This window comes from Myotis yumanensis, unplaced genomic scaffold (assembly GCF_028538775.1).
Source record: "Myotis yumanensis isolate MYYU_CA2020_CCGP unplaced genomic scaffold, mMyoYum1.0.hap1 SCAF_5, whole genome shotgun sequence".
In the NCBI taxonomy this organism is placed as follows: Eukaryota; Metazoa; Chordata; class Mammalia; order Chiroptera; family Vespertilionidae; genus Myotis; species Myotis yumanensis.
In genome coordinates this window covers 75,599,151-75,626,390 of record NW_027223756.1, presented here as the reverse complement: position 1 = coordinate 75,626,390, position 27,240 = coordinate 75,599,151, and the positions used below count along the sequence as shown (strand labels likewise).

General features: G+C 46.2%; 1 protein-coding gene across 3 annotated transcripts in view; it reads left to right on the top strand.

Annotated features, from left to right (window-relative positions):
* EPHX2 (epoxide hydrolase 2) overlaps positions 1-27,240 on the top strand; it is a 70,465-nt gene that overhangs the window by 31,726 nt on the left and 11,499 nt on the right. For all 3 annotated transcript variants that reach the window (XM_070415570.1, XM_070415571.1, XM_070415569.1), the window contains exons 7-13: positions 2,188-2,283; positions 2,816-2,894; positions 5,687-5,721; positions 7,199-7,225; positions 17,231-17,316; positions 18,909-19,020; positions 26,984-27,055. In XM_070415570.1, coding sequence (XP_070271671.1) covers positions 2,188-2,283; positions 2,816-2,894; positions 5,687-5,721; positions 7,199-7,225; positions 17,231-17,316; positions 18,909-19,020; positions 26,984-27,055 — 507 coding nt within the window. The remainder of the gene's footprint in view (positions 1-2,187; positions 2,284-2,815; positions 2,895-5,686; positions 5,722-7,198; positions 7,226-17,230; positions 17,317-18,908; positions 19,021-26,983; positions 27,056-27,240) is intronic.

The following is a 27,240-nucleotide window of genomic DNA, read 5'->3' as shown; positions in this document are numbered from 1 at the left end:
GTCAGAGTCAGTGTAGCCCCTCCTATGAACATTTCATAAGGTCCCTTCAGACCTCATCTCTATATTGATGAAGAGTGAGGGGCTCATTGCCTGGGCCTGGGGTCTGGGCTGTAACCTTGTGTCTTCAACCCCATGGACAGGCTTATTCTTGTCATCCTCTTGATGCATATCCCACCACTGGCAATAGATTCCTCATTTTGCCTTGAAGAAGGGTGTTCAGAATTGCTTTACTGCCCCTGCCACCACCCAGACTCAAGAACTGGGGAACCCCAGCTGAGCCCAGGCGCAGGGGGTGCTGTTGTGTGCATCTCCCTGGATGCTAATGCAACCCAAACTGGATTGTAATAGATCTTTCCCGTTTTCCAGCTTTAAGGCAATTTTGTTAACATGTCATTTAAAGGATGGGAAAGCACTTTTGCTGAGCTACTCAGCAGAATCAAATACAAAGCAGCAAAATGGGCCTTTAGTTAGGATCCATTTAGAACAGAGGCTGATGAGGATCATTTGAGTGGACATCAGCACTATAACATTTTTCAATATAAGGATTATGGAGTTTAAAGTTAAATTCCCTCCCTTTACCAAGTACTAAAGGCAAGACTGTGGAACATATTCTTTTTTTAATTTTTATTTATTGGCTAGAGGCTGGGTGCACAAATTCATGCACTGGTGGGGTCCACCAGGCCCAGCCCGATGGAGGCCATCGGGGGGCAAGCCAGCTGGGGTAAGGGGTTGTGGGTGGTTTGCCTGCCAGCCCCGCCCCTGATCAGGGTGGGGGTGCCCGCTCCGGGGCGGGGCTGGCCAGGGCAAGGGGCTGTAGGTATTCATTCCACTTCAGTCAGTTTGCATATTACCCTTTTATTATATAGGATTTGAGAGAGGGAGAGAGAGAAACATTGATTTGTTGTTCCACTTATTTATGCATTCATTGGTTGATTCTTATACATGCCCTGACCACAACCCACAACCTTGGTATATCAGGACAATGCTCTAACTAACTGAGCTACCAGTCTAGTGCAGTGGAACATATTCTTAATAAAAGATTGTAGTTCAAGAAAGGGTTTATGAAAAGTCAGCCTAATGTTTTCTTGAGCAAAATAGCTTGTTGGAAATCGTGACCCAAACTTCCAGTTTGGAACACCGGCTTGGAGAAATCTGGGATGCAGCTAAATGGAATTGTCCAGAATGAATTTCTATAATGTGAAGATTATTTTTCTCATTCATTTCCATTAATAAGTTGGAGATATGTACATTTGGGAAAGATAGGCTATATTTTGACTATATTTTGAATTGCTTTGGTTGGTTAGACCCCACTGTGCTAGTCAGAGGAGGCCTAGCACTGTCCCAAACAACCCAGCTTTCGGTGGCTGAATACCAGGTCTGCTTCTTGTACAGCACAGTCCAGTGTGGTGAGGAGTGGGCTCTCTCCACGCAGTTATTCAAGCACCCAGGCCCTTCCTTCTGCTGGTTCCACCTTCCTCAAGGCCCAATCCATTCAGGTTCAGACAGAAAAAGAGAGGAAGGACCAAGCACGGGAGGGCTTGGATGTAGCACACATTTCTTTCGCTCATATGCCATTGGCCAGAACTCAGTCACATGGCCATACCCACTGCAAAGAAGTGGGGGGAGAGCTGGAAAATGCCACCATGTGCCAGGAGAAGGGCACCGATATTGAGCCCTAGCAGCCGCTGCCACACCCATGTAGCCCGGAAAGGACTAGGAGTTTGTAGGAAACTTGAAAAAAAATTCATATTCAAGATACAAACAGCTTTTAACCAAATAATCCTGGTATTCTGCATGTTAGCATGAATATTACACTCTGCACAAAACTGATCCCCAGTTTTAAATATTGAAAACATGACAAACCACACCAGAAACTCCAATAGTATAAGGGCCTTTAAAGGAAGATGCAAAGTTCTTTTGGTTTTGGGTTTTTTTCTCCCCCAACATTATAATCTTCTTTTCAAGCTTCTTATATAAGTTACAGTGAAAGCCACCTGCTTTTATTGCACAGTTTGGCGAGTTGTCCCTTTTCAGACAACTTTCAGCATTGGGATCTTAGGCTTAGAAATCTTGTCCAAACAAGATCTGGATATATGCTGAAATGGCCTGGATAGTCTGCAGAAGGGGGGTCTGGTTCTGGCTGGCCTGGTGGTGTGGTGACTTCCTGCTCACCTCTCTCTTCCACAGCCCGGGGTGCATCTGCATTTCGTGGAGCTGGGCTCTGGCCCTGCTGTGTGCCTCTGCCATGGATTTCCTGAGAGCTGGTTCTCTTGGAGGTACCAGGTAAGGAAAACTGGGTAAAGGTACCCCAGTCAGGTGAGGCAAGGAGAAAGCCTAATGGTGTGCCCCAGCCCGAATGTCATTAAGAAGCGAAACTTTACAGTGGAGCATTGTTGCCCAAGTATGGCTGTGATACCGCAGAAATGTTGGGGCTGGAGATTGCTCCAGACCTCGGAGCTGTGTTAGTCCATATGCCACCTTTGCAGAGTAAAGAAGAAAAAGCAGACTTCTTCAAGACACTTTATGCCATCTCCCGGAAGTCTTTGTAATGATTATAGAAATATACAAGGTCTTTGTTAGGAAAGGTGCTCCCTTAGATGCAGCATTAGATGCAGTGCACAAACCCTACCACCAGTGGTCCATGGCAGCCCTATCCAGGTGGGCTCTATCCAGCTCCATGGAGATACCTGGTAATGTCAGGTGGCACTTTGGATTGAGCCATTTACAAGACCATGGGGATAGAGGAAGCAAAGAGGGAGTGTCAGCCAAACACTATAAGACTACCCTGTATGTACCTGAGTTGTTTGTTTTCTAGATCCCAGCTCTGGTCCAGGCGGGTTTCCGGGTACTAGCTATGGACATGAAAGGCTATGGAGACTCATCTGCTCCTGATGGTGGGTTAGCTGTTGGTCATGCCTTCTGACTGTTCAAGCTCTCCACTGCTCTGTCTTCCTCTGGTCCCAGGTCAGAGCAGGCAGCCCTTTAAGGGTGCCTGACTTTGTGCCTCCCCATCCTGCAGTGTCCTCTGTCTATGCGGTTCGGGTCCAAGATGTCCCTGCTCCTCCTACTCTGGATGAATATGAGAAGCCCAATAGCCTGTGTCCTGAGGGTGTCTCCTGCTGGTTGGTGGGGATGTAGAATGTGCAATGGTCTTTTCTTTATCTGTTTATTCTAAAATGGTCTGATATTGTGCTATGATATAGGTTTTTTTTCATATACTTTGCTGGATACATTTATCTTTCAGTTCTTGGAAATTTTTTGAATCATTTATTTGGTAACTTTTCTTCCTTTTTCTTTTTCCTTTCTGGAATTGCTAATATTGTTAAAATACTCATACTACTCAAAACAATCTACAGACTCAATGCAATCTCTATAGCATTTTTTACAGAAAATGAAAACACAATTCTGCAATTCATGTGGCTCCACAAAAGACCAATAGTCAAATCAATCAGAGAGAACAAAACTGGGGGACTCACACATCCTGAGTTAAAAATATATTAAATCTACAGTAATCAAAACAATATGGTACTGGCATAAAGACAGATACACAGACCAATGGAACAGAATATAGAGCCCAGAAATAAAGCCACCCATATACGGCCAACTGCTCTTCAACAAGAGTGCCAAGAACACGCAATAGGGAAAGGATAGTCTTCTCAACAAATAGCGTTGGGAAAACAAAATATTCACATATAAAATAATGAAGTTGGACTCTTATCTTACACCTTACCTTACAAAAAAAAATCAACTCACCTGGCCAGCATTGCTCAGTAGTTGAGCATCAACCTATGAACCAGGAAGTCACAGTTCGATTTTGGTCAGGGCACATCCCAGTGTGGAGCATGCAGGAGGCAGCTGATCAATGATTCTCTCTCATCATTGATATTTCTATCTCTCTCCTTCTCCCTTCCTCTCTGAAATCAATAAAAATATATATTTTAAAAATTCAACTCAAAATGGAATAAAATTTAAAAGTAAGACTTGAAACTAAACCTTCTAGCAGAAAAGATAGGGGAAAAGCTTCTCGGTAATGATTTCATGGATGTGACACCAAAAGCACAGGCAACAAAAACAAAAGTAAGCAAGTAGACTGCTTCAATCTAAGAATTTAATAAGATAGATTTATTTATTTATTTATTTATTTTTGGCAAACAGGCCCTTTTAGTTTGTTGGTAATTTTTAATCATGCAAATTATATATATAAACTAGAGGCCTGGTGTACAAAAATTTGTGCACTGGGGGATGGGGGGGCGGTCCCTCAGCCCCGCCTGTGCCCTCTCACAGTCTGGTACCCCTCGGGGGATGTCCACCTGCTGGCTTAGGCCTGCTCCCTGGGGGATTGGGCCTAAGCTGGCAGTCAGACATCCCTCTGGCAGCCCGGGAGCCCTCGGGCAATGTCCACCTACCAGCGGGGAGCAGGCCTAAGCAAGCTACAGTCGGACATCCTTAGCTCTGCTGAGGAGGCAGGAGAGGCTCCCACCACCACCGCTGTAATGGCAGCCGTCAGCCTGGCTTGTGGCTGAGCAGAGCTCCCCCTGTGGGAGCGCACTGACCACCAGGGGGCAGCTCCTGCATTGAGCGTCAGTGTGTGTCATAGTGACCAGTCATTCCCAGTCGTTCTGCTGTTAGGGTCAATTTGCATATTACCCTTTTATTATATAGGCTAGAGGCCTGGTGCATGGGTGGGGGCTGGCTGGTTTTCCCTGAAGGTATCCCAGATAAGGGTGGGGGTCCTGCTGGGGTGCCTGGCCAGCCTGGGTGAGGGGCTGATGGCTGTTTGCAGGCTGGCCAAGTTCCCCAGCGGGGACCCTCATTCCATGAGGGTGTAGCCAACCTGGGTGAGGGGCTGATGGCTGTTTGCAGGTTTCCCACAGCCCCTTCAGGGTGGGGGGTCCTGCTGGGGTGCCTGGCCAGTCTGGTGAGGGGCTGATGGCTGTTTGCAGGCTGGCCAAGCCCCCCAGTGGGGACCCTCACCCTACTAGGGTGTGGCCAGTCTGGGTGAGTGGCTGATTGCTGTTTGCAGGCTGTCCAAGCTCCCCAGCAGGGACCCTCACCCCATGATGGTGTGGCCAGCCTGGGTGAGGGGCTGATGGCTGTTTGCAGGCTGGCCACAGCCCCTTCAGGGTGGGGGTCCCCACTGGGGTGCCTGTCCAGCCTGGGTGAGGGGCTGATGGCTGTTTTCAGGCTGGCCACAGCCCCTTCAGGGTGGGGGTCCCCACTGGGGTGCCTGGCCAGCCTGGATTAGGGTCTGATGGCTGTTTTCAGGCTGACCAAGCCCCCAGTGGGACCCTCACCCCATGATGGTGTGGCCAGCCTGGGTGAGTGGCTGATGGCTGTTTGCAGGCTCGCCACGGCCCCCAGCCACACAAGCTCCCATTGGAGGCTGGCTGGAAGCAGGTATCTGGGATTTATTTATCTTCTATAATTGAAATTTTGTTGCTTTGAGCGGAGGCCACAGCCGGCCAGGACAGGCGGGAAGCTTGGCTTCCTCCATCGCCAGGGCAACCAAGCCTCCTGCTTGCTCTAGCTCTGTGGCTACTGGCTGCCATCTTGGTTGGGTTAATTTGCATATAGTTGCTCTGATTGGCTGGTGGGCGTGGCTTGGGTGTAACGGAGGTGCGGTCAATTTGCATGTTTCTCTTTTATTAGAGTAGATACATATATATGTATTTTTTTTTAATTGCAGAAATAGAAGAATATTCCTTGGAAATATTATGCAAGGTAAGAAGAGTCTTTGGATAATATCTGTAATATCTTTTTCATCCTGGAATTTTTACTGTTATAAGACAGAAATGTGGGTACTCATTTAAATCCCAGGGAAACATCATTTCACAGAATTTAGGTGTAAATTCTTACTGAAAGTTGAGATAACATTTCAAAATGATAGCCAATGTTTGCTGTATAGAAGAGGAAACTGAGTCACAGGGAGGGAAAGTCATTGCCTGAGGTCAACAGCCAGTAGAGCCAGGTTTGAACCCTACAATAGCTCCCCCATCCTTCCTCTTAGCCACTCCACCAGATTGTCTTTCCATACTGGGAATTTTAAAAATCGCTATATTTTGGTAAAAGATATTGGTGGCCAGACCTAAGGATTATTATATGGATTGGTGACCGTAATGGCATTCCTATTCTAAGATGGCCAGAAGCACCATGGGGGAGGGGGACCCTCACCTCCGAGCTTGCAGGGGGAGAAAGGGGCAGACCTTCTTAGAACAAAAGCAAAGGCTGGAGGGGTCAAGGGGAAGAAACAGAAAACTGGCAATAATGCTGATTACACTCAAATTATAAAAAGCCACCATCTCAGAGTCACTACTCCTGTGGAGCTCCCCCCAATTCAGCCCCTCATGCAGCCTTTGCATCTCATAAGGGAGCATGGGTAAAAGCTTAATTCCAGCTAGGGTTGTTTTTCTTTCCTCAATTTCTAAGTCTTTGCCTCCCCCACTCTGCCACTTCTGAGAGGATGCTGGAAAGGGAAGGGAGATAACTCAAAAGCCAGTGAAATGATTGAACGTTGTGTTAGTTCGCTCGGGCTGCCATAACAAAGTACTGCAGACTGAGTGGCTAAAGCAACAGCAATTTATTCTCTTGCCATTCCGGAGGCTAGAAGTCTGAGATCAAGGTGTCAGCATGGTTTTTTTGAGGCTTCTAGATGAGGCTTGAAGATGGCCATCTTCTCCCTGTGTCTTTACATGGTTTTTCCTCTGTGTGTATCTATGTCCAAATCTCCTCTTCTTTTTTTTAAATGTGTTTTTTTGAGAGAAAGGAAGGGAGGGAGAGAGAGAGAAACATCAGTGAGACATCTATTGGCTGCCTCCTACATAACCCCTACTGGGGATCGAGCCTGCATCCCAGGGATGTGCCCTGATGGGGAATTGACCTGGTGACCTCTCATTGAATGGGGCGACGCTCAACCAACGGAGCCACACTGATAGAGCTAACTCTCCTCTTCTTATAAGGACACCAGTCACCGGATTAGGGCTCACCCTAATGACCTCATTTTAACTTTCATCACCTTTTTTAATGACCCCATCTTCAGATACAGTTGCATTCGGAGGTACCAAGGGTTAGGGCTTCAACCTATGAATTTTAGGGAGATAAAATTCAGTCCAAAACAAAGGCTGACACAGTAATTCTAATCTGGAAGTGGCTGAGGTGGGTGGATACAATTTCTGATTTTGTGTTGTGTTTTCTTTCTTAGGACATGGTAACCTTCCTAGATAAGTTGGTAAGTAATAATTTTGAAATGATCTCTTTGGAGAATTCTGTTTGGGTCTGGGCAATTAATACAAGATGTAAGCCTTTCAAGGTGTTAGCTTTTGGAGCCCTCGAGCAGAGTAAGGAAAGGCACACTTTGGGACAGTGGGAGGTGGGTGGCTGACCAGAAGAAGTTACCAAGGCAGAGATGAGTTTATTTTGTTTTTTTGTTTCATGAAAAGGATCTACCAGGGAATAGGATATCTCTGTTTGTTTGAGTAAAGAAGTTTGGAAAATATCCTATTGGCCAATGGTTCTCAACCTGTGGGTCAAAACCCCTTTGGGGGTCAAACGACCCTTTCACAGGGGTCGCCTAAGACCATCAGAAAACTCATATATAATTACATATTGTTTTTGTGATTAATCACTATGCTTTAATTATGTTCAATTTGTAACAATGAAAATACATCCTGCATATCAGATATTTACATTACGATTCATAACAGTAGCAAAATTACAGTTATGAAGTAGCAATGAAAATAATTTTATGGTAGGGGGTTACCACAACATGAGGAACTGTATTAAAGGGTCATGGCAGTAGGAAGATTGAGAACCACTGATGTACCTGTATCTGCTCGCTGACCAAGGTCCATAGTTTATTGAGGTTGACAGTGGACAGAAGTTTTCATTCCCCTTGAAGTGGTAATGCCTCATACTAACCTTGCCAAGTTACCTGGGTGGCATTTGTCTAAGTTGATCCCGTGGTGACTCCTGCCACTAGCATAACCCTGGTTTCCAGGTCCCTCTGGGGCTTGCTTATGTGGCCATCTCCATGGCTCATGTGGCCCTGCCATTTCTGGTCTCCCTCACCTTGATGGCATGTCAGTGGCTGATATAAATGCGATATTGCTGGTTTTAAAGTTGCAGCATTGCCATGAGTGGGTATTACAGCTAATAGAAACAAAGACGGCTGTGGCCACAGACATACAATTTGTGAACACTTGGTATGTGGTGCAGATTTGGAAGGTGGACTGTGAATTTTGGCAATGACATTCATATTTGGAAATACTGCTTGAGGTCAACACCAGTCAAGCCGTACCCCGTCGCCAGCTGGGCTGTGAACAGACTTATCCATCTTCTCACATCCTGTCGATTACCACAGTTAACAGTGGAATTACCCATCACAATGCCACAATTAATGTTGCAACTACAATACTTTTTTTAAAAAATTGAGGGTTCACTATGCCCTGAATGTGTTCACTATTTTAAGAAACTTTTTATTGTTTTCTGCCACTTCTACCCCATTTATTCTATTCTTAACTAGAGGCCTGTTGCATGAAAAGATTCGTGCAATAGGCCTTCCCTTCCCCTGGCTGCTGGCACCGGTTTTCATCCAGCACCCGGCACCCAGGCCTTTGCTCTGGCCGGAGCCGCCTTCAGCACCTTAGCTGCTCCGCTTCGCACCTACATATGCAAACTAACCGCCATCTTTGTTGGCGGTTAATTTGCATATCTCGTTGATTAGCTAATGGGAGGCGTAGCGAAGGTAGGGTCAATTCCCCTGTCTGACTATTATTAGATTAGATACTCACCACTTCCATCTTGATTTACTCATGTAATGAGGGTAATATTTTGAAAATGTTAAAGAGATGTTTTTTCTTCTTTTTGTGGAAAATCATGTTCTTCTGCTCAAGTCCTAGAGTACGAGGGAAGAAAGATGCCACCATGGGAAGGAGAAGGGTGCAGAGTAGGGAATGTCAATGTGAGAGAGGAAGAGGTCTCTGAGGGCCGGTCCTGCTGTCGCAGGTGGGGTGGGAAGAACAAGTTAGCAGCTCAATGACGAAGGTGGCAAAACCCATGTATCTTTATCAGCCTCTCTGGGCTAAAGTGCAGAAAGAGGAAAGCTTTTAGGTAGATTTAGGAGGAAAATGAAAACAGAAGAGGGTTTTTCTTTTCCTGCTTCTTACTTAGGATCCAAGAGGAGTGGCTACTTCTGAGCCAAGTCATAGGCCTGCTGTGGTTAGGGGAAGAGCTACTCTGAGATAATATCGTATATAAAAATAAAAATAAATGTAAATTGGCTCTTGTGGGGTCTGGAAAAAGCTAGATTTAAAAAAAAATTCTTAAGGGACCTGGATGTTAGCTGAGAATGGCCAGGGAGCTTGCCTTAAAGCAGTGATGGCGAACCTATGACACGCGTGTCAGAGGTGACACGCGAACTCATTTTTTTGGTTGGTTTTTCTTTGTTAAATGGCATTTAAATATGTAAAATAAATATCAAAAATATAAGTCTTTGTTTTACTATGGTTGCAAATATCAAAAAATTTCTATATGTGACATGGCACCAGAGTTAAGTTAGGGTTTTTCAAAATGCTGACACTCCGAGCTCAAAAGGTTCGCCATCACTGCCTTAAGGGCTGCTCTTCTGGAGGCAAAGTGATGCATGGTGGAGTGCTGCAGGGTGGGCCACCTGGCCTGAAGCTGAAAGGGAGGGATCACCCCCAGAGGGAAGTGTAGCTTGTGGAGGAGCAGGGAGAGACATACCACGGGCCCTGTCTGGAGTGAGAGAACACTGATGTCAAGTTCACCAGTCACTGGCCTTCAGGTTGTCTGCCAAGCAAGGTTCCAGGAACCAGGCAGCAAGGGACCAGAGAATCCAGGATTCGGTGGAAGGGCCTGGGCAGTGGCTGTGAGGAGAGAGGGAAGACATTGGAAACACTGGAGAGAAAAAGGCTGAGTGACCTTAAGGCATTGAAATATCACCTCAGCTGGAGTTAACGTGATTAAACTGAATTTGGGTTTTACCCGCCATCCCTTGGGATAAGGGTTCATGAGGATTATCAAGTTAATCCAGGAAATAGAAATGGTGCATTTTAGGATCAGGGGATCCTAAAAACTCTGATATCCAAACCCCACCCCAGACCAATGAAGTCATAATATTTGGGGATGGGGTTAAGGCATCAATCAATATTTATTAAAACTCCCCAGGCACTATGAGGTACATCTACGTTTCAGAACCAGTGACCTTGGATAAGTCATTTGTCTTTTTTAAGTCTCAGTTTGCTCTTCTACAAATAGAAGTAACGTCTAGTCTCAGAGTTTTTATGAGGATTCAATGACAATGTGTGAAACATGCTTAGCACAGTACCTGGAATTTAATAATCTCTCAGTATATGACAGTTATTTTTTATTAGTTTTGGTCTTGTGTTTTTCTCAAATTATTTCTTAAGTTTTGTTTTCAAAAGGAGATGGTAAGTTTTTCTCTAGACACTAATACATTTTCTCCATAATTAACTAATTAAGCAAGTATTCATTAGGGTATGTCTCTGTATTAAGTACTATAGGGAAAAGGGTTTAAAAACAGACAAGACAAGGGTCATTATCTCCAAGAGTTCAACATATAATAGGGAAAGATAATGTAACGCCCATGGCTCCAATATAAAGTATGCTGTACGATAATGATCTTTATATATAAATGCCTAATATGCAAAGTGTCCCTTGGGAGTTCGACTAACTGGGAGTTTAATCTCTCGCTATGATGTGCACTAACCATCAGGGGTCAGCGCAGAACAAAGGGAGGCCCCTGGCTAGCAGCTGGCAGCCTCTAGGGACCCTACCATGCATGTATTTTGTGCACTGGGCCTCTAGTGTTAATATAAGTAGCCATGGCATGCAATGGAGGAGAGCACAGTTCATTGTGGTTGGGGTACTTGGAAGACTTCTTAGAGAAAGAGCCTGAACTAACTGGACCTTGTAGAATGAGTAAATCTGAGATGAACATCTCAGTGGAAGACAAAGAGCATGCAGGGAGAAAGAACAACTCCTATAAAGACAAAAGGGATGAAGAAAGTTGATTTCCCCCAGTACTCCAAAAAGCAAGCAATTCATGTCTTGAGAGTTTATTCTACACTCTGTTGTGCACTCGAAACTAATATAAACTTTATTGTATGTCAATTGTAATTGAAAAAATTATTTAAATTAAAAATAAAAAGAAATGTAAATGGCACTTCCAACCCTCACCCCATTCTGGGTGGAACCACATAGTATAAAAAACATAAAGGAAGGTAGAGGTAACTTATGGATGGCCTGGAAATCCAAGGTAAAGAACTTGGACATATTTATCTCTTTTACTAGTTGGGTGCACAGGTTGTTAATTGTTATGATCTTCTTGCTTTTGAGTTGAGTTGTACAAATAAAGCATAGTCCTGCTGGGAGTATCCCATGAGACCTATTAGCCTCAAGCCTAGTACAAGGAGTGTACATTTATCAAAATTTGCGTTATGATATATACTGGTCAAAATATAGTTCATTGAGCAGCAGCATTGGCATTGCCTGGGAGTTTGATAGAAATGCACAATCTTAGACACCCACCTCAGATCTATTTGATATAAATCTGAATTTTAACAAGCTCCCCAATGATTGTAATAATCTTAGTTTTCTGTCTCTAAAATGGGCATAATGATTTCCTCATAACACATCTTTATGAGTATTATTTTTGCTTTAGTCAGTCAATTATGTCTTAAAGAAATATAAAATATAAGACAAAATCATTATATACCATGTAGTTACCATTTTCTTTCATGTAGCCCTGGGTTTTCATTTAAAATTATTATTCTTCTGCCTGAAGAAATTCTTTTAACATGTCTTCCAGTAACTAATCTGCCTCTACTGAATTGTTTGGATTCTGTGTCTGAAAAGTCCTTTATTTCACCTTTATTTCTGAAAGGTATTATCAATGGGTATAGAATTCCTGATTGACAGTTGTTTTTTCCAGTATTATCCTCTTTATCTTTGTACCTCCATCCTCCCCCCCTCCCCGTCAGACTCATACTTAAGACAACAATGCAAATAAGAACCCTTCCCTGACTCTTAGCTTCTGTTAACACCATAAACAGGGCATTTATAAAAAAATATTTGGAGCAGTTTATAAGGTTGTATTTGCGAGATTATTAATGTCTATCTGTTCTAGACTTTAAACTCCAAAAAGGCTGTCCTTTTGTTGTTGTTTTTGTTCATTAGTACAACCTCTATGGCTGGCATGGAGTGTGTGCTTAAAATATTGGTTGAATGAGTAAGGGTAGAAATTCTTCAAATTGGATACATTCACCTTGAGCCTCTGCCATTTTCTACTCTAAGAAAATGCGTTGAAGAGCATGGACAGTCGCTTGTATAACCTTCTCTAAATGTCTCCTACAGTAGGGAGGGCAGATACAAATGCCCTCAATTACTAACAGTGAGAGATGAACAAGTACTCACTTGCTCTGCTCCTTGGTCTCTACCTTTCCAAATGATTCCTAGAATAACTGCCTCAAAGGGTATGTTTATTTATTCATCCAACCATCCATTCATTCATTTATTCAGTAAATGGCATTTCTCAAGGTGGGGTCCTAGGACCAACTTCATGGAAACCACCTGGCTACTTATTAATGATGTAGTTTCCTAGCTCCTATGAGAAGATTATAAAACTAAAATCTCTTTACATGCAATTTTCATTTTAAAAAGTATTATTAGTGATTCTTATGCACCTTTAAGCTGAGAGCCAATGGGTGTCGTGGGTTGTGATGATTGAACAAGATGCTCTATATAAAGCATTTGGGAGCCATTTTGTAGCACAGAGGCTGGCACATGGTAGGTGCCACACACCAGTCCATCTTTCCATCTACTTAACCATCTGTCTCCCTAACCATCTATCTTCCTCTATCTTTTCTAATATAGTACTTTCATTTCTCCATCTGATTCCATCCTATTCTTCTCTTCTATTTGCTTTTCCCATCTTATCTTAAACTAGAGGCTCAATGCACTAAATTCATGCAAGGGGCTCGGCCCTCACAGCCCTGGCTCTCACAGCCCCGGCTTCATCTGGAAAGTCATCCAGAAGGATATCTAGAAGGTTGTCCGGCTGTCTGGTCTAATTAGCATCTTACCCTTTTATTATTATAGACTAGAGGCCCAGTGCACAAAAATTTGTGCACTCGGGGGTTGGGAAGGGGGGGGGGCCCTCAGCCCGGCCTGTGCTCTCTCGCAGTCTGGGACCCCTCGGGAGATAACGACCTGCTGGCTTAGGCCTGCTCCCAGGTGGCAGAGGGCAGGCCCAATCCCTAGGTGCAGCCCCTGGTCGGGCTCAGAGCAGGGCTGATTGGGGAGTTTGAGGTGCCGCCCCGTCATGCACAGAGCAGGGCGGATCGGGAGGTTTCGATGCCACCCTCAGTCACGCTCAGGGTAGGGCCGATTGGGGGGTTGGGGCACCGCTCCCTGTCACACTCAAGGCAGGGTCGATGGGAAGGTTGCGGCGCCACCCCCTGTCACGCACAGAGCAGGGCCAATCAGGGGGTTGGGGCGCTCCCCCCTGTCACTCACAGAGCAGGGACCATCAGGGGGTTGGGGCACTGCCCCCTGTCACGCACAGAGCAGGGCCCATCAGGGGGGTTGGGGCTCCGTACCCTGTCACGCACAGAGCAGGGCCAATCAGGGGGTTGAGGAGCTCCCCCCTGTCACTCACAAGGCAGGGCCAATGGGGAGGTTATGGCTCTACCCTGTCACATACAGAGCAGGGCCCGTGGGGGTGGGGGTGGGGCGCCTCCCTCTATCACCCACAGAGCAGGGCCAATCAGGGTGTTGGGGCGAAGCCACTGTCACACACAGAGCAGGGCCCGTGGGGGGGGGGCTGGGTTGGGGCGCCTTCCCCTGTCACGAACAGAGCAGGGCGGATAGGGAGGTTGTGGCCCCGCCCCCTGTCACACACAGAGCCGCAGGGCGATCAGGGGGTTTGGGCGCTGCCCCCTGTCATGCTGATCCCGGTGCTGGGAGGCATATTACCCTTTTACTATATAGGATAGAGGCCTGGGGGCCTGCTGGTTTGCCCTGAAGGGTGTCCTGGATCAGGGTGGGGGTCCCCTCTGGGGTGCCTGGCCAGTCTGGATGAGGGGATGATGGCTGTTTGCAGCTGGTCACACACCCTTCAGGGTGGGGGTCCCCACTGGGGTGCCTGGCCAGTCTGGGTGAGGGGCTGAGGGCTGCTTTCAGGTTGACGGTTGTTGATTGAAGCTCCCAACCGCTCCTTTTTTTTATTTTATTCTGGGCCAGCTTTAGCTCTGGCTCTAGCTCTGAGGCTTCATATCTGGTTTGTTTCGGTTCTATAATCGAAACAATGTATAACTTCAGCTCTGAGATCCCAGCCTATATTTGTTAGAATGTTTCAAACTGCCAGCTCAGAGGCCGGCAGCACAGGTGGGGAACGTTGGAGTCCTCCGTCACTGCAGCAAGCAAGCCTCATGTTCGCTTCCAGCTGCCTGGCTGCCGGCCGCCATCTTGGCTGACAGTTAATTTGCATAAGGATACGCTGATTAGCCAATGGGAAGGGTAGCGGTCGTACGCCAATTACCATGTTTCTCTTTTATTAGTGTAGATATCTTACTCTGCCCAAAACTAACAGGAGGTCCATCACTGAACTAAGTGATGAGAGAAATACAGAAGACAAAGACCTGGTTCTCAGGGAGCCCCTAGCAAAGAGAGGAGATATGGAACTCCACAGCTGTATACAGATGTGTGGGCACATCCTGGCCCATGAGCCTTGACCTGTGCAAATTGCCCCTCCTCTGCTCTTTTCTCCTATCCCAGGAAGCCTAGTTCCAAGCTCCCCCAAATGACTCTAGCTCTGGTTCTCAAACTTCTCCATCCTGTGCTTCTTTGTCACTTGGAGATAGACACACTCATTCACCACATCCCACCTGGGCATTCAGAACTTCCTCCTCAGGGTAATCACAAGATAAGATTAACTATGCTAATCAGCCTCTGCAGGCTGACACAATTAACCAGAGCATGAGATAGCTCCAGAAATCTGTATAGGAGCTGCCTACCTGCTGGGTTTAATTTCACCATCCAGCACAGTAATTAGAGGGGAGAGGTGGGTGGTGTGGTGAGAGGAGTTTGCTCTTTTCAACTAAGGAGCACATTGTTCCATCTTCCAATGGAAGTTGCAGGAAGTTCCCCATGGACTGTCTAAGCCATTTAATTTCCCCTCTTCCGACCTGCCACTGGATATCTTGGGGTTAAATATCAGCACTGTAGCCATTTTTTCTTGGTGGTGGTACAAAATGTGGTACTTGTATTTTGATACATTTTAAAATCCTTTTCACTCCCCTATCTACTCTTAAGCACCTTTAATATTTTAAATATATATTTTTCTTATTCAAATATAAGAGAAGTTGGCCCTGGCTGGTGTGGCTCAGTTGGTTGGGAATCATCCTATGCACCTAAAGGTTGATGGTTCAATTCCCTGTCAGGGCACATGCCCCTGTTGCGGGTTCAATCCCTGGTTGGGGGTGTGCAGGAGGCAGTTGATTGATGTTTCACTCCCACATCAATCAATCAATCAATCTCTCTCTCTCTCTCTCTCTCTCTTTCTCCCTTTCATGCTAAAAAATCAATAAAATATCTTGTGTGTTTTTTAAAATAAGAGAAGTTGCAAAAACTTTAGATCAAGCATCCCTAACATGAGTTTCAGGGAGTTCTGCAAGTTGCCTTGGGATACAAGTTTACAGTTCAAGTTTGGGAAGCCCGAGTTTCTTTATCCCCTCTTGAAAAGCCATGATCACCATTAGCATATTAAAACTCTTAAATTCCTGTAACAAAGAAAACATATTTAACTACAGTTAAATGAAGATTTTCCAAATTTATTTTATCATATATTTTAGTTTTTCTCTCAAAGGTGACCTAAGATAAGGACTTGAGTACAGTTAGTTTGTTGAGAGACAATTTCAGAAAACAAAAGTGAGGGGATGGGAAAAGTGAGGCAAGTTAGGAAAGAAAGACAATCAAGAGGTATTAATGAACTCATTACCACTATAAACAATCGGGAGTTAGTTTTGCTAAGAACTCTCTAAAGATGCATGTAGAATGCACCACAGAGTTGTCGTGCTTGAGGATAGAAAAGATTGGGCATTCATCCACTGCCTCACATCCCTTATTGTTTGGGGGTTGCTCTAAGGGACTTTAACCTTTGTGTACTACTGAATTCATCAGTTGATAAGCTTCTCCAGCTTTGGAAAAGCAGACTGGAGAGATTCCGTGACTCAATATGGCAGCGGTTCTCAACCTGTGGGTCGCGACCCCTTTGGGGGTCAAACGACCCTTTCACAGGGGTCGCCTAAGATCATCGGAAAACACATATAATTACATATTGTTTTTGTGATTAATCACTATGCTTTAATTATGTTCAATTTGTAACAATGAAAATACATCCTGCATATCAGATATTTACATTACGATTCATAACAGTAGTAAAATTATAGTTATGAAGTAGCAACGAAAATAATTTTATGGTTGGGGGTCACCACAACATGAGGAACTATATTAAAGGGTCGTGGCATTAAGAAGGTTGAGAACCACTGCTATAGGCTAATGTTTCACAACTTTTTAAAACTTACATTTCTTTTGAAATGTCTAAAATCAAATGCCTTCAGTTAACATTATTTGGAATGTCAAACTCAAAACAAATCAACAAGGGTGACCTGCAAATATGCTTTTGCAGAGCACACGTACTATTCCTGAGATAATAACTCAGTGACAGCCTCCTGCCATCCTCAGTTACGCCATGGTGAGAAATGAAAACGGGAGGGGCAGCTAAGAGACCCTCAACGCAGTGGGATTTATCACTTGTTAATCGGTGTGAGAGTCAAGGGAAGAATCTGATATGACTAATGAGTTTCAGTACCACTCCCAGGCAGGATTCCAGGCACTAGTAAATGAGGCCAAAATGTCATGGTCCCTGACCTCTGCAGATTCTCAGTCCTACAGAATTGGCACTGGAACTTTTGAGTACGCCTGGGACATCTCAGTGGACACGGCCCAGTGTGGCCGCCCCAGGCCTGATGCTATAATGACCTTCCATGGCGTGATCAGTGGAGGGATCCCTAGGAAGTGAATGAGAGAATTGCATCTGAGGGTTGGGCTCAGGGGAGAGCACAAGGCCTTGGGCTCTCAGCACCTCACCCCGGAAACCTGCCCACATTCACCTCCCTTCTTTATCCTTTGCTAGGGCATCCTCCAAGCGGTGTTCATTGGCCACGACTGGGGTGGCATGCTGGTGTGGAGCATGGCTCTCTTCTACCCTGAGAGAGTGAGGTAATTAGGCCATGAGCAATGAGAATTTGGGTAACACTGGGGTGAATTCCCATTAGAATCCTTCCTTGAGTCTCAAACCCCAGAAAATGTCTGGAAAACAAATAGGTTATCTGGGAAGGTAGCACCTTAGCTCCTTCATGCCCATTGACACATTAACAAGGAGGGCTTAATGAGCTAATGTCTTAGAAAGTGAGGCCTGTCCCAGTTACTGGTGGTGGGACAGATAATTCAGGGACAGTACTCAGTGGGCATGCGGGAGAAGGATGGTAGACCCTGAGGGGAGCGGGAAGGCAGCAGGGGTGTTGGGCTTATAGAATTAAGCATCAGGAGAGACGTCAGTCCTGGACAGGGAGTCAGAAAATGTGGCTTCCAGTTTTGCCCTGAATTGGCTGTGTGACAAGTCACTTCGTTAGGCCTTGTGTCCTCAACCACAAAGCGGCAACCTGACTACACAACCTGCAACGTGCTGCACAGATGTCAGGTTAGAAAGGCATTTCATGATCATCGTCATGTCATTCCCGATTGTCCTTAGAATGGCATTTCAGAGCTGCAGCAGGAGCTTTCAGATGGTGGGTTTCGAACCCAGAGAGGCGGGTGGTTTTTTGCAGCCACACTCCTTTTGAGCTGGCAACCAAAATTAAAATTTGTCCGACCTCCTGTTTCAGCCTGGAATCTTAGCAGGTTCAATAAACATTATCCTTACCGGCCACCTGGTTTCCCTAACGAATCTAGTTCCTTTTTATTTGGCTAAGTTTATAAGAACGGAAACACAGGAGAACTAGGTTCAGCTCAACCCCAGCTCAAATGGTAGAGTGGGATCAAAGACTAAGAAAAAGCAAACATTTCCTAAAATATTTATAATTTGTTCACACTCTTGCTTTTCTGATCTCTTTAGCTTCTCTCTCTGTCCTCTTCCTCATTCAAAGGCAAAATAAGAGCTCAGTTCTTAACCATTGGACTCACCAAAAAGTTTCTCTACCTACTGGGTTAGATGCCAAGTTCAGATTCGCACCAGGTCTTCCATGACACCCAGATCCAGAAATGTTTTATCCTGAGAGCCCACGGCATTTTGTGCTGTTCTCACGCTTATCTCACAGTCTATCTCATAATAAAGCCATGGGTGTATTTGTCTAGTTTTCCTTATGAAGTTATAATAAGCTCCTTGAATACTGATTTTATATTTTTTTCTCCCCTAGTATATAGCATGGAATTACACTCAACACAGGAGAGACACAGTGAGTGAAGGAAGGAAGGAAGGGAAAAAATGCTAAAAATTAGGGAGAAATTGCAGTGTTCACATATTCTGGTCAAGGTTGATACACTAGATGTAGTTGTGTGTGTGCTCTGTCTGTCTTCATCTAAGGCAAGTGAGAAATACTGCAGTTTAACGGGGGTGAGGTGGGGTGGGGTGGGGAGGGGAAACACTGGGCTGGGATTCAAGAAATCTGAGTGCAGATCCCATTTCCCCACACACTGACGGTGTGAGAGCTTGTGCACATCGCTTTCCCGCTTTGAGCTTTGGCTTGATGTGTAAGGTCCTTACAGACTATCGTCTTACAGGGTCTACGTCTTGGTGCCTCTTCTTTCCACAGGGCAGTGGCAAGTTTGAATACTCCCTTCATACCAGCAAACCCCAATGTGTCCCCGATGGACATACTCAAAGCCAAACCTGTTTTTAGTTACCAGCTCTATTTCCAAGAACCGGTAAGTTTGGGGCCCTGGGATCAATGACCCCAGCAAGGTATTGTTCTTCTTTCCCCTTTCTTTCCCCTCCCCATTGGCTTGATGTATCTCTGTCCCCTTTAATTTTCTGTGGCTTTAGTCAGAAATTTTGTACAAATGGGCTCAGGTGAAACTGACTCCAGAGCTCAACTGGTCCTTTCCAGGTGATGGCACTTGTGTGTGTGTGTGTGTGTGTGTGTGTGTGTATTTGGGTTGGTGAGGGGGACAGTGGTGGGGCTGACAGCACACCAGGTTCTCCTGCTTCTTCAAAACTGTGGAGTGGGAGCTGAGCACTAGTTTGGAGCTGTTCCTTCTTAGTCCTCTGTCTGAGATGGGGGTAGAACCCATTTCATGTTGGTGACAGCTCCTGGCCTCGGCTTCTTGAAGAGTAAGGTTTGTGATCACAGGGAGCAGCAGAGCCTAAAAGCCCTGCACTGACCCTTTGTGTGCTTTGGGAGATGTGGAGGGGTTGCTAGGTGTCACCCCATGTGCCACAACACCCAGGATGCCCCTTGGAGCTTGGGTGATATGTGTGATGGGGTGTCACGGCCACATTTCACGGGGATTCACTGAGAGCAGCAACGTGAGCCAGCATCATCTGCCTCCCTAACCCCACAGCTGACCTCAGCTGTGGGGGCACCTGCTAGCCATTCATTTGTGGATTCTGGACCCCAATGTCCAGCTACATCCAGGTAATTCCAGAAAGGATAAAAGAATTTTCTTTAACACTGTAAAGAGAGAAGAGTGGATCAAATTCATTAATCAAGAGCACAGAGCGTTTCCCCACATCTCTCACCCAGCTCTTGACCTTCTAATACTTGAAGGTCATACTATTTATAGCAAAGGTCACAACCAACCCAGTTTTATTGTGTGTGTTTTTATAATATACTAGAGGCCCGGTGTTGAGTAAGACTCCCTCCACGTTCTGCGTGGAGTAGGGTTCGGTATCTGAAAGAGGAGCCGCACAACAAATGAGAGAGAAAGACACAAGATAATTTTGCAATATCGGGGGACCAGGCGGGCAAGTCCAACTCAAGGAGAGGGACTTCCACCTAAGCTCAGGCCACTCCGATCTTTTATTGAGGTCGGGGTAGCCTTTAGGGTAAGGAGGTTTCAATGACACACAGATCAGCAGATAATTTCCAGGAATAGGCAGAGTATCTGATCAACAATAATCAACAAGGATCTACACAAGTATCTAAGGAATTAAGTGAACTAAGGTGGGGATGATGCTTTAGCAAGATTAACTGGGTGGTGTCTTAATTAACTGGGTGGTGCACAGCCCTGACCTTTGCTAGGACTTTCAAGGGCTACTAGCTTTTGGGGGGTCTCTGTCTAAACTCAGCTAGTGAAGAATGGACTCCGGCAGCCCGGTGCACGGATTTGTGCATGGGGGTGAGAGTGTGGGGGCCCCAGCCTGGCCTGTGCCCTCTCGAAATCGGGAACCCCTCAGGGGATGTAGCAGTGGGCCAAGCAGCAGGTGGCCAGGGAGGAGCCTGAGCCAGGGCCAGGCCCCGAGCTCATCCCGGCCCGCTCTGCCTGGTGCCACCACTTGGTAGCGCTGCTGCTAACCCAGGAGAGGCTCTCGCTGCTGCTGCTGCTCTCACCAGCCGTGAGCCCAGCTTCTGGCTGAGTGGTGATCCCGCTACCATCAGTGGGCAGCTCCTGCATTGAGCGTCTGCCCCATGGTGGTCAGTGCATGTCATAGAGACTAGTCAACAGATTATTCAGTCATAATGGTCACTTATGCATATATATATATATATATATATATATATATATATATATATATTGATTTCTGAGAGGACAGGAGAGATAGTTAGAAATGTCAATGATGAGAGTGAATCATTGATTGACTGCCTCCTGCACACCCCACTCTGGGGATCAAGCCTGCAACCTGGGCATGTGCCCTGATCCAGAATCAAACTGTGACCTCCTGGTTCATAGGTTGATGCTCAACCACTGAACCATGCTGGCCAGGCAATAACCATCCCAGTTTTGATTCAGTGAGTAACTTTTCCCTAAGAGATGGTGCCTCGAAAGAAGAAGTTTTTATTCGAGCACTAACGTGACCCATTCAGCAAGATGCCAGATGCGTCCAGCAACATCATGAAAAGACGCTCAAAGTATCACATCCTCCACTGAAGCCAGGGCCCTCCCAAGCCACAGCCCAGGGTGTGGGAAGAGCCAGCTTCCATACGTTTGAATGGAGTCAAAATGACCTTAATTAGTTTGAAGTCGCCTTGCTCTTGAAGGATGGGTATGATTAGATGGCATAGTAGTCAGTTAGGGCTGCCATAGCAACGTACTGTGGACTGGGTGGCTTAGACAACAAAATTTGTTATCACTCAGTTCTGGAGGCCAGAAGTCCAAGATCATGGTGTCTACATGGTTGGTTTCTTCTGAAGCCCCCTCCTTTGTAGATGGCCCCCTTCTCCATGTGTCCTCACATGGTATATCCTCTGTGTGGGTGTCTCTGTGTCCACATTTCCTCTTATAAGGGCACCTGTCTCAGACCCCATCTCCCAATACCATTACATTCTGAGCTACTAGGGGTCAGGACTTCATAGGAACTTCGGGGAGACACAGTTCAGCCCATAACAGGTGGGTAAAGGGAAGAAGAGACAGTGTCCCTTGTGAAAGAAATAGGAAGATAACAACAGGAGGGGGACAGTGTGGGGGAAGGGTGGGGACTGTGAGAAACGGGCATATTTGGAATGCGATCTATGAGTGGGACTGGAAGAAGGTAGGTACCTTGTGCAAAGCCTGGAAAGGAGCCCCAAGTTGTAGTTGATGTCAGCAGTAGTGGAGGTTCATCACCCCATCACAGGTGGCCCGTGAAAATCCTTTCAGCTGGACTAGAAATCGGAGGCCAGCCTAAGGTGTGATGTTCTGCTTGTCGCCCTTTCCCGGGTGTTTGCTTCCCCTGATACAGCTCACACCGGGGAAGCATCTGGTGAGGGGGAGGGAAGCAAACGGTGGATCTTAGTTCTTGAGTGGCAGCTCCTTAGCCTCTGGGAATTGAGGAGGGGACAGAGTCCCACACTAAATTAGGAAGCTGGGTTTGGGTCCTTCTCACTTCTTATTTGACCCATTTTTAATCTCTGGCTCTGCTTGGCTCCCACCACAAGAGCCCAACCCCCTCCCCCTGCCCTCTGTGTGCCCAGAGCTCCCCTCCCAGAGCACCCCACCCCACAGGTCTCTTCACCGCCTCGAATCTCCCATGCACCTTTGTCACTTCTCACCCTTGCACCTCCTCCCCTAGCCCGGCCCCAAGGCCTGTGTATAGGTTACAACAGGCCCTCAACACTCTGGCCCCACCAGTGGGGTTCCCCATGTGGAGAATCCAGAGGGAGAGAAAGGGTGTGTGGGGTTTCGTGTCTACTTTTTTCTCTTCTACCTCTTTTTTTTTTTTTTCTCTCTTTTTCATCCTTTGGACTGAATATTTGTAAGGAGACTCCTAGCTGCTGTGAAACAAAGGTGCCCTGTAATGTGTGTGAGGGATTGAGCATTACAAACATGTTCAAAGGTCAGAAATGCCTTAACTGGTATTACTTGTGAAGAATTAATATTCATTATTTCATCTAGCGAATATTTATGCATCTTTTATTATGTGCCCTCAAAGGGCTTCAGGGTTCCCCAAGGTTTCTTCTGACTACACTTTGAGAAATACTGCTTTATACTGGTAAAAAGCTGTATTTGTGTAATTACAGGAGATAGAAAAAAGGAAGTAGTAGTTTCACTGTGTATTGTGTTTTGATCAAACTTCATTTAGAGTATTGATCAGTGGGATTTAGCTCATTAAAGTTATCTTTATTATTTTTTAAGTTTAAAATACACATAACATCAAATTTAGCATTTTAAGTGTACAGTTCAGTGGCATTAAGCGCATTCACATTGTTATGCAACCATCACCTCCATCCTCTCCAGAACTCTCTTCATCTTGCAGAACTGAAACTCTGTCCCCGTTAAACATTAACTCCCCACTCACTCCTCCCCCCAAACTCTGACAGCTCCCATTCTGCTTCCTGCCTTTGTGAATTTTACTCCTCTAAGTGGACTCATACAATGTTTGTCCTTCTGTGTCTGGCTTATTTCACTTAGCATTATGTCCTCAGGGTTCATTCACACTGTAGCACGTGTCAGAATTTCCTTTCTCTTTAAGACAATGATAGCCTACTGCAGTGATGGCGCACCTATGACACATGTCAGAGGTGACATGCAAACTCATTTTTTTGGTTGATTTTTCTTTGTTAAATGGCATTTAAATATATAAAGTAAATATCACAAATATAAGTCTTTGTTTTACTATGGTTGCAAATATCAAAAAATTTCTATATGTGACACGGCACCAGAGTTAAGTAGGGTTTTTCAGAATGCTGACACGCTGAGCTCAAAAGGTGCGCCATCACTGGCCTACTGTATGCGACATTTGTTACTTCATTCTTCCATCATGGACAGTGGGGTTGCAGCTACAGCTTTTTTGAGTGCTGGATGCAGTTAGTTGTGCCCACAGCAACCCTGTGGCATCTTTCCCGGCCTTTCAGCTGAGCAAGCAGAGACTCTGACAGGCTTACTAACTGGCTGATACTAGGTACATGACTGGGTCAGGATATTGACCTGGTCTTGCTTGACTTCAGAGCCCACGTGCCTCCCCTTATGCCACGCTGGGAGGGACCTAGGACTGATTGTGTCTGTGTGTCCCAGAAGAGCGGGGAGGAGCAAACCAGGATAGGCGAAAAGTCCTCATTGAAAAAGTGACCTCAGGGGAAAGATACTAAATCATCGCAGTCCTAGTGGGAGAGTGTGTGGTTTCGAAGGTTGATACAGTCATTGTGAAAAAAAATCAGTACCTCTATTGTTCTGTTACAGCAACTGGGTTTAAATTCTGCAGGAAGAGTGTGGGGATGGTTTTATTCTTAAGAACAAAGCCTCTTGTCAGGGAAATGGTGGATATTCAAATCAGTGACCTGGCCACTGCCAGGAGCCCAGGAATCCTGCTGGCATGGTCAGGGTAAGCACAGAGCAGGGTCTTAAGGAGAAACCATGCACCTGGTTCTGCCTGCATGTCTGCTACCTACTCAGTGATGGAGCAAGTCCCTTCCTATCTCTGGCCCTCGGTTTCCTCATCGGAAAAAGGATGGTCTCATTGGATGGTTTTCAAACAAGTTATAGCTGCAAATGTAAGCTGAATTCAGGCCAATAAGTTAAATATGACACAGCCCCGCCCTCCCCCAGCCCTCCCCCTCCCCAAGCCCGCCCCCCCCCTCCCTCGCTTCAGTTTGCTGAGCACTGCGGGGTGTGGCTTAGACAAACTCTGGGTTTAGATCCAGCCCCACCCCCAGCTCTTTGAACCCTTAGCCCACATGTTTACTATCTTGCCCTGAGAATTTGCCAAGTCTGGTGGAAACTAATACTAAAAGGTGTGTTTTTCTTTGCTTGGCAAAGAAGGGATAATATAGGCTTTGCATTTGTATTAGTAAGAAAAGGAAGATGGATGAGGAGGTAGCAAAGACAAAAAATGAGCTTTAAAAAAAGTACTGAGTTGTGTAAAATAAAAAATCAAATCCCCCTTCACTCATCTAGAACTAGCTACTATGAATGGTTTGGTGTTACCCATTTAAAAAAATATGCTTTTAAGTAAGCGTGTGTGTGTGTGTGTGTGTGTGTGTGTGCGCGCACATGAGTGCATACATAATTTTTAGTATAAATTGAATCATTCTGCTTTTTTTATTCAATAGATCTTAGACAGGTTTTCCTATCAGTACCTATAGATTTACCTCATTCCTTTTCAGATGGACCATGATTCATTTCACCCGTCCTCAACTGAGGAGCCGTGAGCTGCCTTCCTCACAGTCTTTATTATGGTTTTGTTTTTGTGCCATTCACAGAAGACACTTGCGGCATTTCATTTTTGTTTTCTTCAATGGGTGGTGTTATGTTATAGTGAAAAGAACCAAATACTGAGGGGCTTAGAGTCTGGAGTTCTCGCTTCCAGCCTGGCCATTTATAATCCGCCTTCGAACAAGGTCACACCTCAACCTGAGGGTCTTCCTCCTCGAGATGGCCTTCCCACCTCAGTGCCGTGTGACCAGCGAGTGTGGCGTCAGAGTGACTTGGGGTGCTACGGCCTCTCTGAGGCCTGACTCCTCTCTCTCGTCTGCCTGGCCAGGCTGCAGGGAATAAGGAATAGTTTTCTCTTCTTGCCCAGGCATCAGGTGCCTCTATCCACTGGCATCCTTAACCCCAGAGACAACCACCCCAGCCCTGTTTTCTGGCGTGCTTTGGGAGAACTCGGCCCCGGGTTTCACAGAAATTCCAGCTATTATCAAGGTAGACGGAACATGAAGCAGAGCTGCTGCCCCGGCCCACTGATTAGAGGGAGGCTCCCATCTCCCCCAGGAGACAGAGACTGTGATCTTGGCTGCTGAGGCACAAAGGCTGCCCACGCACATGCTTTGTGGGAGCTCCCTGGATTTTCTATTGACCCTTTTGGCATCTGTTCGCTCTCGAAGGACCATTTGAGGGCCAAAGCCCCGCCCAGACCTCTCTGGCCTGTGACGATGCCTCCACACACTGACATACACCCCTGGGCTCCTGAGCAGCAGTGGTTTCTGGGATGGGGCTGCTCTCAATAAATAAGAGTGATGACTCGTGGCGACAGGGCTGACCGGGGCTTTCATCGATCACTTCAAATGTACTTTCTCCCGTGGCTGTTTCTTGCCTCGGCATTCATCACACAGCAGATTGATTCTCCATCATAATTGAATCTTACAGATGTAAGGGGATTGTAATTAACGCGACAGCATCACTTTCCTCATAAAATCATAAACTGCAGACCCAGCACCGCCGGATGACAAATGTGTCCTTTGCTGTGGTGCTGGTGTCCCGTGGACCCAGAGCCCTCATGATCTGCAATATGCAGAACAAACCGTGCAGTGGAGAAGGAACTCTTGCAGGGAGCAGGGACGGAGGGTGCTGGCCACTGCAGTGCCTATTGCCTGGCTTATGGGACCCTCCTCTCTGGGAACATTCCTAGGAGAGGGACATACATACCGTCAGCCTCTACCCAGGACCAGTCACAGATGGTCCCGGGAAGAAGATGAGTGGATGCTTCCCTGCGCTCAGGGGGCTCTGAGGAGACACAGCAAAGGCTCTGTGGGAACCGAGAAGGACAGAGTTATTTTATTGTGATGGGGGAAGACAGGACTTCATGGAGGAGGCAGTGTTTGGGACAGATGTTGAAGGCTTCTTGAAGGCCAAACTGAGGGAGGTAGGTGTTCTTGGTGGAGGCTACAATATTTTAAATCAAGGAGGTGGGAAAGCAGGGCACCCGTTTAGAAAACATTCTGCAACCCGGTTTAGTTGTTGCCTGGGTGTGTTGAGGTGAGCATTTGGAAAGGAGGAGATAAAAATAGATTGGCACTTTGCTATAGACTGAATGTTTGTGTCCACTCCCCACCCTCTCCCCACCACAAATTCCTATCTTGAAATCCTAATCCTTATGTGATGTTAATAGGAGGTGGACCCTTTGGGAGATGACTGGGTCTCGAGGGCAGAGCCCTCATACAGGGATTAGTGCCCATATAAAAAGAAACCCCAGATAGTCCCCTCCCCCTTCCACCACGTGAGCACACAGTGAGAAGATGCCATCTCTGAACCAGGAAGTGGGCTCTCACCAGACACTGAGTCTGCTGGGGCCTTGGTCTTGGGCGTCCCAGCCTCCAGACTAAATAAGTATCTGTGTTTGTAAACTACACAATTTGTGGTTCTGTTATAGCAGCTGGAATGGACTAAGACGCACTGCCATGCTCTGCCTTAGTTTCTTCCCATAACACTGGTCCCCCAGCGACTGTGTGGAGGAAGGAGCTCTATTATTTCTGACCGGTGGCCCTGGTGGATTCATGCCTCAGAGACAGCTGACTTCCTTTACACTTTGTCTTAGGGAGTGGCTGAGGCTGAACTGGAAGAGGACCTGTGTCGGACTTTCAAACTCATTTTCAGAGCACATGATGAGGTGAGGGGTACAGGGGTGGGAGGGTAGAAGGGGGATAGGTAGCCAGAAGGGGGAGCTGCAGAGGTGCAAAGGTCTCTGGATGGCCTCCCTTGGAAGATGGGGTGGGGACTGGAGCGTGGGAATGAGCAAGCTGGCCTTCTTCCCTTTGATTTCTGTAGTCAGGGTGAGTGGGATCCTCACTCTAC